The sequence below is a fragment of the Triticum aestivum genome, chromosome 6D (assembly GCF_018294505.1).
Source record: "Triticum aestivum cultivar Chinese Spring chromosome 6D, IWGSC CS RefSeq v2.1, whole genome shotgun sequence".
NCBI classification, from domain to species: domain Eukaryota; kingdom Viridiplantae; phylum Streptophyta; class Magnoliopsida; order Poales; family Poaceae; genus Triticum; species Triticum aestivum.
The window spans coordinates 490,398,266-490,410,718 of NC_057811.1; the positions used below are offsets into that span (position 1 = coordinate 490,398,266).

A 12,453-nucleotide genomic window follows, 5' to 3' on the forward strand; every position below is an offset into this window, starting at 1 on the left:
GGAGGGGGCGGTCGTCAAGCCGGACAAGACGAGGGAGGCAAGGCCGGCGGTGGCGTCGAGGTCGTCGTCCATGGCGGGGGTGGGGCGGAGCATGCGCGGGCGGTGTTTTTTTTGGGGGAAATGGTGGAGGCTGCCGCCGACCAGCGGGCCCGGGGGAAGAGAAGGCGCGTCCGTCTCGTGTCCGCGCCAACACAATTCTGGCTCAAAGATGGGCCGGGAATGGGTCGTTTGGGTCGGCGCGTGGAGCCGACTTTTGTTTCCGTGCTGACCCAAACGAACACTAACGGATAAAATGAATCGCCCCATTGGAGTTGCTTCGAGGGTCTCTTCCAAAATGCGCTCACATGGCTACGCAAAACTGACACTACACTCCCACCACACGCACACCAACTAGCTAGCCTGTTCTGTCGGCGCTCGGGACCACCCCGACCGTGGTTGCGGTTGGTGAAGCGACCCACGATCGAATAATGTGCGCTTGCCGTTGGTGAATGAGCTCCATGCCTCCATCAGTTCTCTCTCTCACACCACCTTTTCATCTACTAACTACTACGATACTCTGCCGCAGCCGCCGGCACTTTGGATGCATGCTTCCCCCTTTTGTATAGATAATGGTAACCAGCTTAAAGAAGCATTAGCGTCTGTGCTTTTCTATAAATAAACTTGAAACACAAGGCCCTTGTTTTCTTCCTTACCTGCTACCAGCACCTTCGCAGATGCATGTATCCATTCCAGCTCTATCTATCCCCATGTGAGCTGATTAAAAAAAAAATCGTCTTTTCCATGCAAGTTGAAGGAATGTCGTTTAGAATATGGTTCAAGAGGTAACCAAACCTTCATCTTTTATTGTAGCAGCCACGACAGAATTGAACTGCTTTGCTATAACAAGAGCCACCGAGGCCTCTACCAAAATGCGTCCATATTGCTACCTTCCTACCCTGTGCTATCCTTCACAGTGCATCCACATAACTCCCACCACACAAACCAACTATCCCAGCCAGCCGGCGCTCGGGACCATCCCGACCGTCGGAGGGGATGGAGACGGCTATCGGCGCGGCAGGCTGGCTCGTCGGCAAGGTGTTGGAGAAGCTGTCCAATGACTTGGTGGCTGCGTATGTGGCTAGCTCCGAGCTCGGCCTCAACTCCGAGCAGATCCAAACCAAGCTGAACTACATGCAAGGGTTGCTGCACACGGCGCAGGACAGGGAAGTGAGCAGCAACCCTGGCCTGCAGAACTTGCTGCAGGACCTTAGCAAGAAGGCTAATGAGGCTGAGGATGCTCTGGATGAGCTCCATTACTTCATGATCCAAGACAAGTTGGATGGCACCCAGGAGGCCGTCCCAGACCTGGGTGACGACCTCCGTGGTCATGTTGGCCATGCTCGCCATGCTGCTCGCCACACCATTGGTAACTGGCTTCCATGCTTTTCTTGCTCACGTACTCATGATGATGTTCCTTCTGCTGCTAGTGTTGTTACCAGTAACCCACACAATGCAACCCAGTCTGCTAGTGTTAATAATGGTGGTTATGTTGTTGAGTTGAAATTTGATAGAGTGGCCATGTCCAACAGAATCAAGTCAGTGATAGAGAGCATACGTGACCTTTGTGATCCTGTCTCTGACCTACTGAATAAAATCCCATATAAGAACATAGTTATCACTCGGCCTCACACTGTTTCAACAGCTAAACAAGGTAAATTGTATGGGAGGGGTGTCATGTTTGAGCAAACTATAAATGCACTCACCAGCGGCACAGATTGCAGTGACACACTTTCTATTCTGCCTATTGTCGGTCCTGGGGGTATGGGAAAGACAACTTTCACTCAATACTTGTATAATGATAAAAGGATTGAGGGACACTTTACTGTCAAGGTCTGGGTATGTGTGTCAACTGATTTTGATGTGCTTAAGCTCACCCGGCAGATCCGTAGCTGCATACCTGCAACTGAAAAAGAAGAATACAACTGTACACATGAAACAGCCAATTTAGACCAGCTTCAAAAATCCATCGGAGAGAGGCTGAAGTCCAAAAGATTTTTAATTGTCTTGGATGACATTTGGAAATGCAATAGTAAAACTGATTGGAATAACCTGTTAGCTCCATTCCGACAGGGGGAAACCAAGGGCAGCATGGTTCTTGTCACAACTCGGTTTCCTTCTATAGCACATATGGTGAAAACCACTGATCCAGTAGAACTACATGGTCTGGAGCCTAATGATTTCTTTGAATTCTTTGAAGCATGTATGTTTGGTCATAGCAAACCCGAGCATTATGAAGATGAGCTAATTGATGTCGCAAGAGATATTGCAAAGAAACTAAAGGGTTCACCACTAGCAGCCAATACAGTTGGTCGATTATTGGAAAAAAACCTTTCTCGGGACTATTGGATTGGAGTTCTTGAAAAGGATGAATGGCAAAATGCCAAAGATGTTGATGATATTATGCCATCTCTAAAAATTAGTTATGATTGCCTCCCTTTCCTTCTGAAAAAATGTTTTTCTTATTTTGCCGTCTTCCCTGAAGATTATAGGTTTTATAATTTGGAAATTACTAGCTTTTGGACCGCGATAGGTATCTTAGACTCTAGTTGCCAAGACAATAACAATTACTTAGAAGAACTAGTGGACAATGGTTTTCTCATAAAGGGAGTTGATAAGTCTAATGATGAGTACTATCTGATGCATGATTTATTGCATGAACTATCCCGTAATGTTTCATCACAAGAATGTGTCAATATAAGTAATTCAAGTTTTAGTGCTGATAACATCCCACAATCTGTCAGGCACTTATCAGTCACCATAGACATAGAGAATATAGATGAAAAATTTGAGGAAGAAATTGGTAAATTGAAGAGCATGATAGACATAAAAAATTTGCGGTCGTTGATGATTTTTGGATGTCATGATGCAAGAATAGCTAATATTTTTAAAAATGCATTTGAAGACATAAGTTGTCTTCGAGTTCTGTTTATAAGAATGAACACTCAAGAATCTTTGCCAAACAACTTTTCAAATCTTATCCACCTTCAGTACCTTAAAATTAGTTCACCCTACTACTCAAAGGAAATGAGTTTACCTAGCACATTGCATAGATTTTACCACTTGAAATTCTTGGACCTTGAAAATTGGCATGGTAGTAAAAAAATGCATAAAGACACTAGCCGCCTTTTCAATTTACGCTATTTTTCTTCTTCTAAAGAACTCCATTCCAATATTCCTGAGGTTGGAAAGATGAAGTGTTTACATGAGCTAAAAGAGTTCTGTGTTAAGAAAGAGAGTACTGGATTTGAATTGCACGAGCTGGGGGAACTGAGAGAGCTCGGAGGTGAACTCACTCTATGTAATCTTGAAACCGTGGCGTCCAAGGGAGATGCTAGTGCAGCCAAATTGAAGAACAAAAGAAATCTGAAAGAGCTGAGGTTAGTTTGGGGTACAGAGCGCCGGACGATAGATGATGATGTTCTTGATGGTCTTCAACCACACCCTAATCTTAGGGTGCTTGGCATTATAAATCCTGGTGTTGGCCCTTGTCCTAGATGGTTGTGTGGTGAGGTTAGCACAAAAAGGTTGGAGATGCTCCATCTAGAGGGCCTATCTTGGTGTACTCTTCCAGATTTTGAGCAGCTACCACATCTCACCAGTCTCACTTTGAAGAATATTGCCAGAATGCGTGTGTTCGGGCCAGAAAGAAGCTTCATGCACCTGAAGAAACTTGAGTTTGAGAATATTCCAGAGCTTGAGAAGTGGGTCGGGGAACCTAATCCCCGTCTATTTTCAAGGCTTGAAACCATCAAGTTTGGAGGTTGTCCCCTTCTCAGCTTTTTCCCCTTCTTGGAGTGCTCTAACCTATTTACAAGCCTGTGTAGTCTTCATATTGATAACTGCCCTGAGTTGTCTCAGTTCCCACCCATGCCCCACACCTCCACACTAACAGATATTCATGTGAAAAATGGTGGGTCGGAGCTATTATATGATGGTAAGAAATTGAGCATCGAAGGGTATGCCAGTGCTTTGGCCTTCCACAATATGGATAAAGTAGAGGTTATGAAAATTACGGATGTATCACGTCTGAATGAGAGTGTTGTCCTCCATTCAGTTCAAACTCTTGTCATAGATGAATTATGTCCTTCTGGAGAATTGGTTTCTATTTCTGGAGAATCGCTTTCTAAGGTTTTAAAGTGTTGCCCAGCTGTTTCCCAGCTTACCACCAGTCATTGTGAGAGCCTTGAGCTTCTGCCTATGGGGGGTGGAGGACTCTCGGGCCTCAGAATGCTCCAATCGTTTACAGGATCCAGTTGTGGGGAGTTGTTCTACCGGTGGCCCAAGGGAGAAGTAGGTGGAGGAGCTCATGCCATCAAGCCTTTCCCTACTTCCCTCAGGGAACTTAATATTTCCTTTGAGTCAAGCATGCAGTCAATGGGTCTGCTCTCAAACCTCACGTCTCTCACCAGTCTAAGCCTAATAGGTTGTGAAGAACTAACAATGGATGGGTTCAATCCTCACATCACAGTCAACCTCAAGAAACTGAGCATAGATGCTATGCATTTTAGACAAGGGAACATCTCTATAGTAGGGGATCTGCTCTCACAGATTGCAAGGAGCAACTTAATGAATGCAGGTTCATTCCACTTGGAAGAATTACGGGTGGATAGCATCTCGGCAGTGCTTACTGTTCCCATCTGCAGCCACCTTGCCGCAAGCCTCCACACATTGCGGTTCAGTTATGATCAGTGTGCAAGAACCTTCACGAAAGGGCAAGAGCAAGCGCTGCAGCTCCTCACCTCCCTCAAAAATCTAGAATTTCAGAAATGCAGTAATCTGGAGTCCTTCCCTCAAGTGTTAAGTGGCCTATCTTCCCTCAAGAGACTATATATCATGGATTGTGAGAAAATCGAATGCCTGCCGCCCAAGGAGGGCCTCCCCGCTTCACTGGAATATCTGGCAGTATGCTGTTATAGTAGGGACCTAATTGAGCAAGCCAGAAAACTGAAAGAAAGTGACCCATGGTTTGATGTACCAGCACTATGTACGTAACCCACCCTCACCATTCTTAATTTGATGATTTGAGGTGATGACTCCCCTTTCATATGCTTCTGAGATCTGACGGGCTACCATGTTTCAGTTTGATGACTCCCCTATGGGATCTCGGGGTTTCCCTGCTGCCATCGCCGCCGGTTGCGCGCGCGGGCGGCGGTGGAGCGGAACTATGGCGGCCGGCGGGGATGGTCGCAGGGTCGCAAAATCGCAGTGAGCTGGTCGTGATCCGCCCCCGACCCTGGTACGCACATCTCTCTCTCTCTCTCTCTCCCCCGCCTTAATTTGTCGTCGGTACCATTCCTTTGAGCTGTTCGTGCGCACGCGTCGGTGGATCTAGGTCGCCATGTTAGGAGGTGCAGCAGCTTGGCATTCCCCTGAATCCTTATGAATTTCTGGTGCGCTGGCCTCGTAGATTTCCCTCATTTGTCGGTTCATGGTTGTTACTGATTAGAAATGCCAAAACAATGCAAGTCAGACGAGCTTTAATTTACCGTGCTTGCTCAACCCGCATGATTTCCCTCTTATCTATTAGCTTGGTTCATATGCTGTCTACAGATACAGGATGAAGATTTCATCCTACACAACACTTGAATTATGCTACGTATCTTAGAAAGGCAATTTTCAGGACACTAAAACAGATGGTCAATTCCTGCTGCTCGATTATGTATGGTGTAATTTTGCTTGCATGTATATATAGGTGTGTGCTGACCTTCTTTTATCTCACTGATGCGATGCAGGGTAAGCAGCAGGCAAAGGGCGTGAGCGGGCAGCAGGTCTCCAAATATGTGGCGACACTGTAGGCATTATGGCCGACGGTGGCGTCTTTCTTGCTTGCAACGAATGTGCCTTCCCGGTCTGCCGCCCTTGCTATGAGTACGAATGCAAGGAAGGGAACAAGCGCAGGTGCCAGACTAGATACAAGAGGCTGAAAGGTTTGTTTCCGCAATGGCACATTGCAATGTGCATGTAGCAGCTGCCTGATTTCCCTTTTGTGAAATGCCATCGAGTAGGAATTTGCCAGATGGAATATTAAGTACACTCTGAAATTTTTACTTTTTCAGAACTATAAGCAGACCTGAATAATGGATCATGTGACACCAGGTTTAATCGTTCTGTTGTTAGCATGATTTGATTCTGCAAACTGTGCCTCATCTGGAAAGGAACAGCACTTCTGATGGTAGGTTTCTGACCATTCCGACATTGCAACAATATCAAATAAAAAAAGAAGTATGATCCTAACCTCCACATTATGGACATTCAAGGTTATGTGGCAGTGGCAACCAACTCTCCATTCTCAGATTGTGCCTTTGTCTTCTTCGATGAAACAACCATTGTGTTAGTAACCTTCTTTTGACCATTCCAATGTCACAGGCTTTGTCCTCAAAATAATGTTTTGTTTATGATCTTCCTTCTCTCAGGAACATGCTGAACATGTGGACCTGTTCGTGGTCGATCCAACGAAAATCGTGACACATACTATATGGCGTTTGTTTTTGTTGGTCTTCAGTTTGTAATATCAAATAAGAAAGGAGGTACGAGACACTATCTTTGTCCACTGTAAGATTTTTCTTCAGGTGTGAAATATGATTCTATTGACTCATTGCAGAACATTGCAGGTTAAGTCCTTAAATTTCAATGGCTCGTTGGTCAAATCATTTGTGCAGTCATAGAGGGCTTTCTAGTGATTGGATGGCTTGTGTTCCACGATATTAACAATCTGGGTGGAGAATCATTACCTAAATGGTAAATGTCTAAAGCATCATTCATCCTATCTGTTTATGAGATCCTTCCTGTTGGCTTCATACAATATTAGTGAACGATGATGATCAGTTCATAGTATTGGTCAGTCTAAGAAACTGAAAGTAATGAGATTTTCTCGGCCTCACAGAGCATCTTTACTCGTGGGTTGATCTACCATCTCTGTTTTCTAACCACAAGTATTTCACTCTCATTCTGCAGGCAATTTCTGTCAACGGTGGATTCTTGCAGTTAGTGGCTTTGCATTCAGAACAATTGCAACCAGTCATGTATTCTGAAGCAGCTGCACTGACCACAATTCCGAAAGGTCAGTTGGTCATTATTTCCCTTAAAAATTGAAGTGGCAATCCCCTGTGCCATCGGCTCGATTCATGGACTCGCATTGCCTTGACTTGTGAACTTGGTATGATCGTCCAGGTTTTCCTCTCAATTTGCCGGCCAAAACCCACAAGAATACATGACTAAGACTGCTCTGGACGACAGGTGGCTCAATCTGTCCTTCTCTTGTTTGCGAAGTTTAGATGGAGCAATTGCACTGAGAATTTGATCAGCAGGTCCACCATTAAGCAAATTAAGGTGCTTCACTGCTATATGCAACAGTATTTGATTTTTCTTCCCATGAGATCATCATTGCCTTAATTCAGATTTTATTTTTCTTCAGTCCGGAAGGAGGAACGACGCCCTTGCTTTTTTTAGAAATGGAGGAGGACCCCCGGCCTCTGCATCTTTTTTTAGAACGACGCGCTTGCTATGGCCCGCTTCTTCCTGAGCAGCGAACCAGGCCTCCCTCTCTGACGTGCTGTGCTCCACGGCCTGAAACTGTATTTATAACCAACTCAAAATCGTGACTGTGCAAATACATTCATCATTTCCTCTACCTTGCCCATTTTTCTGACTTGAACTACTTCATTACTCAGATTCTTCTGCAGAACAATTGCAACCAACAGTGGCTGGTGAGCTCTCGTGGTTAGCAGTTTTGCATTCAAGGCATACCTCCTTCATCCAAATAATAACACCAATGGAAGCACCTTTCTTTATTTTTCTAACGCAGCAACTCCACAAAGGTCAGCTAGCCATTCTTTCAGAAAAAGTTCCAGTCACCTGTGTCATATGGATTGCCCTTCAGATTTGCATCACATTGACTTGTGAACTTGGTGTAACTGTCCAGTTTTTTCGCTAATACCGTACTGGCAAAGCCAAACTCGAAGGAGTCTTAATTCATGGCTGCTCCGGATGATGGGTAGCACGATCTGTCTTTGTTCTCCCATCTGCCATGCTAATATACTCAATGGAGCATGTGTGCGCCTGGTTCGCCATGAATCAAAACAAGGTGCTTTACTGATACGCAATAATACTATCTCTACTTCCCATGAAACCGTCATTCCCTTTGATGATTCAGGGTCCTATTTTCTGCAGGTCACAAGGAGGAACAGTCATCCAAACGTATGCTCTGAAGCTTAAATTGGTGGTATCATATTCCGTGTCCAGGACCCCAGGATGATGTTGGTATGTAGTTGACTTCCTATGCTTTGATCTTGGTTATGCTGTTAACTCATGAATAAATTGAATCTGCTCTATAGTTGGGAGTGCCAATTGCCAAGTGCTTGTATGTGTACACAACAAATTACTGATGCCGACAAGGCGACGACGCATGCCAAGCCATGGCTTCTCACTCCCTCAACGACGCGCTCATTGTCGCTGCGGCCCGCCACTTCCTGCACGGCATATTTCCATGTCACCGGCGTAATTTGGGGCCGACACCGAGCTGCTACCAGTTCGGCCTATCCACCTGAAGGTATGCCTTACTGCTGTGCAACGATGTTCCTCGTATTTTCCAACGAAAGTATTTCCTTGATTATAAGTTGCTATTTTCAATTCTTGGGTCCCTACATAGGGACATCTTTCCGAACTTGACTCTGAAAATTCAAATGCTACCATATTCAGTGTCCAGGAATCCGGGGTCGTTGCTGGTACGTATTAATTTTGACTGTGCTATGATTTCATCAGAAAGATTCAGTATACTGCATCCTGCTGTTATTACACCATTAGTAAACTGAATCTTTCAGTATACACTGTATTTTACAGCGAAGCGGTACAGCATCCTGATGTCCACAATGTCCTGCGCCTCGGGTTTGCACGTCCGCTCTTCTTACTCTGTCTCCTACGCCAAGACAACCTCGCCATCTTCGACCACGGCACCGCCTGGGCCCACATCACCGGCGCAACTTGGACCATGGGCTGAGACCGAGCGGCTCATCATCCACGCCCTGATGTTATACGCCATTAGCACCATGTGTACATGGATACACCTGCATGTATCTGTTAGATGAATGACTTGATAGACATGAGCACGGATTATCATCTTCCTTGTGAAAGAGTACATGTTAATTCGTCGTGTATATGATAAATGTATAGACGTATGTGACAGCAAGACACAGTGTAGATTCGTCGCAAGAAAAAGACACGGTTTAGATTATCGTGATGACACTGAGACATCAGTTAACATGTCTTGTTTCAATTGCTTGGTGTGCATAGATCGAGGCATCAATCAATATGACTTGTCCCTGTGTTTCAACATGGCTATTTATGAATATTAGTATATGCATATAACATTGCAACTCGGAGTTCCCATGCCAGCAGCTAGCTAGGCCTGCTTCTAATTGTTGCTAGCTAGGGTTGGCCATTCCGCACTAAGTAGGATCCACACTTATCTTGTCTGGAAACTTGAAGCAGCTGACACAAATACTTCTCTGGACAACTCATGATTTTTCACATATGAATACGATTAATAACTAGAGTTTATTAACCCCCTAGATCAACGATGGACACCATTGCTGGCACAATACAGTTTATTTTTCACTGATTAAGCAAAGCATTGCACTTGCATGAGTACTAGTATGGAACTAGCAATTGTTGGCCTTGCTTAATCCTTAATCACAATTTATGAATTTTAATTTGCTGGATTAGCATATAAAATATCAATGGGGATGTAGGTCAATTCGTGGAGTTCCCATGCCAGCACCTAGCTAGGCCTGCTTCTAATTGTTGCTAGCTAGGGTTGATTGCGCACTATTATGTAAGATCCACACTTATCTTGTCTGGAAACTTGAAGCAGCTGACACAAATACTTCTCTGGACAACTCATGACACAAATACTTTGATACGTCCCATCTCCATTTTTTTATACTCCTGTTGGGCGTTTAATTCGGCGGCCTGAAGAAAGAAGACGAAACTAGTTCCAGTACAAGTAAATTAGTTATTGCCTAAAAAAAAGTAAATTAGTTCCGTTAGACTAAAAGAAGTAAATTAGTTCTGTTTCCTAAGACAAAAAAGTAAATTTTACCAACAAGTAATTAGTTTCGAAATTTTTAACTTTTCTATGGGTAGAATGGCGCACTAAATAGAACGCAAATTTGTCCACCGGTTTTACTTTTCGTATGCATTTTTCTTTCCGGGTTTTACAGTTGGTTTCCTTTTTATTTTCCCTTATTATTTATTTTATTTTATTTTTCCTTTTCAAAAAATCTCAATTCATGAACGCAAATCTTAATTTTTGAAATTCATGTAATTTTTTGATTCCATGAACATTTGTTAAAATCAGAAACACGTTTTGAAACTTCGGAACTGTTTCCAAATATGTGATCATTTTTTGAAATTTGGCAACATGTATGAATTCATGATATTTTTCCAAATTCAGGAACATTTTTTAAATTCATGACAAGATTGATTTTCAATTTTTCAATGTTTTTATAAATTTTGGATATTTTATAAATTCACGATAATGTTTTTGAGAAACTTTTATAATTCTTGATCATTTTGATTCACGAACATATTTTTACTTGTAGAATAAATTTGAAATTACATAACTTTTTGTACATTTCACGAGATTTTAAAATTTTCTTAATCATTTTTGAATTCATTTAGAATTTTAGATTCTAATTTCTTAAATACTTAGCTATTATTTAAATGCAAATATTTGTTAAAAATTATAGAATATTTTAATAAGAAACAGAGTCCATAATAAACAGTAGTGAATACTTATGTTCGCCAGCATGGCGACCACTTTATAGGGTGGCCTAGTAGCATTCACATGGGGTAGGGTCCGTGTTTGGTCGCCTCCCTGCGCCCTACCTGTTCGCTAGGAGGTATCTTCTTTATGCCAGAGTAGACACATATGGTTCATCGAATGATTGTGACATTGTGGGCTGGGTGGCCATGGTATATCCGCCACGCATGAGTACGATTAGGGATACATAGGAATTCAGCTGAATGACTTAAATAGACTAAGTGTAAGTGCACATGTGGCTTTTATTTCTTTCTAGCTCCCTGACAAGTGTAGGTGCATATATATGAGCAGCTTTTATGTCTTTTTTGGCTCCGCGTCAAAGTGTATGTGCATATATGTAGCACCCATCAACCATGGTTTATAGTGAGCAACCAGCGAGAAGCAGACTAAAATAAGGCACCTATCCAATGTGCCTACACATATGTACGCCAATACTCATGACAACTCTCAGTTTTTTGGTTAAGACATGTTATGTGGTAATACAAAACATATGTCGGGCCACACACACACACTATCACAAATATGTTAGGTTTGGGAGGCATTAGGAAAAGATCAGCATGTAGTTGTCGATGTCTTAGAGGCCCAAGACCAGAGGGAGTCTAGTTGCTTAATCCAAAATGTCAATGCAATGCAAGCCGTAGAACTGGAAGGGGTTGTACCGTTCCTCTCGTTGGAAGATAGAGATGGTGGCCGAGCATCACAAGGTTCAAAGTAATCACGTGCTCACTGTGTATCTTGGATGGGTAGTTTGTGCATGCATAGGGAAATTTCTCCATAGTGTGAAACAACAACGAATGAGTCGGTGCTTTCATGGCGAGAAGATCAAATAAGGGTACTGCTAACATCCAAATACTGTATCTTGCACATGAAATATTAATTAGACATAATTTCCATAGTGCTTTTGTATCTTAATGCGATGTACTGTATCTAAATTAATTGTTTTGATTAATTATATGAGTTCATCAGCATGAACAATTAATGCATCCATCTGGCATATTTGACTGTCGTATCAATTCCCTGAGTTACGTGACTGATCGCTAACTTATTATTTAGACAAAATTCGTTTCTTTTTTGAACTGGGTAGACATAACTCATACTCCCTCCGTTTTTATTTAGTCTGCATATTAGCTTTGGTCAAAGTCAAGCTTTTTAAACTTTGACAAAGTTTATAAACAAAAATACTAACATATACAATAACAAATCAATACCATTAGATTCATTATTGAGTAGATTTATTATGATAAATGTTTATATTGTTTGCTATAAACTTGATGGAACTTTATGAAGTTTGACTTCAGTCAAATCTAATATGCAGAGTAAATAAAAACGGAGGGAGTATTTCTCGCAAGTTCTATCTTCATAGTACTAAATATGTGGCATGCCCAAATTTATATTTTTCATGGAAAGAGAATAAATGACTTTAGTGCTACACACAATCCATCTTGTGGAATAGTTATTAGAGCCTTTATTTCTTTCTAACCACCCATCAGGTGTGGGTGCATCCTACTATATATAGTTCTCATTGACAGTGGTAGACTGAAAAATGTACTCATCTAGTGTGACTGCATATGTATGGCAGTTACATCAAGTAGTAC

At 42.7% G+C, this 12,453-nt stretch overlaps 1 protein-coding gene across 5 annotated transcripts; it reads left to right on the forward strand.

The window, feature by feature from the left end:
- The first annotated feature begins 940 nt into the window (after nucleotides 1-940).
- LOC123146324 (putative disease resistance protein RGA3) lies at nucleotides 941-9,310 on the forward strand. 5 transcript variants are annotated; one of them, XM_044565967.1, is made up of 16 exons: nucleotides 941-5,023; nucleotides 5,120-5,275; nucleotides 5,772-5,966; nucleotides 6,096-6,211; nucleotides 6,297-6,369; nucleotides 6,453-6,566; nucleotides 6,641-6,777; nucleotides 6,994-7,099; nucleotides 7,210-7,368; nucleotides 7,454-7,613; nucleotides 7,710-7,856; nucleotides 7,961-8,122; nucleotides 8,209-8,298; nucleotides 8,373-8,587; nucleotides 8,687-8,762; nucleotides 8,878-9,310. In XM_044565967.1, the coding sequence occupies exons 1-2, from the start codon at nucleotides 1,033-1,035 to the stop codon at nucleotides 5,122-5,124; spliced, it is 3,996 nt and encodes a 1,331-aa protein (XP_044421902.1). In that variant the 5' UTR covers nucleotides 941-1,032; the 3' UTR covers nucleotides 5,125-5,275; nucleotides 5,772-5,966; nucleotides 6,096-6,211; nucleotides 6,297-6,369; nucleotides 6,453-6,566; nucleotides 6,641-6,777; nucleotides 6,994-7,099; nucleotides 7,210-7,368; nucleotides 7,454-7,613; nucleotides 7,710-7,856; nucleotides 7,961-8,122; nucleotides 8,209-8,298; nucleotides 8,373-8,587; nucleotides 8,687-8,762; nucleotides 8,878-9,310. The 5 variants fall into 5 exon arrangements, with proteins under 5 accessions (XP_044421902.1, XP_044421904.1, XP_044421901.1 ...); XM_044565969.1 differs by having other exon boundaries at nucleotides 6,651-6,777; nucleotides 8,859-9,310; XM_044565966.1 differs by having other exon boundaries at nucleotides 6,651-6,777.
- The last annotated feature ends 3,143 nt before the right edge of the window (nucleotides 9,311-12,453 follow it).

Excerpts from the sequence above, each read along its gene's own strand:
- LOC123146324 (XM_044565967.1), top strand. The coding sequence starts at position 1,033 with ATGGAGACGGCTATCGGCGCGGCAGGCTGGCTCGTCGGCAAGGTGTTG.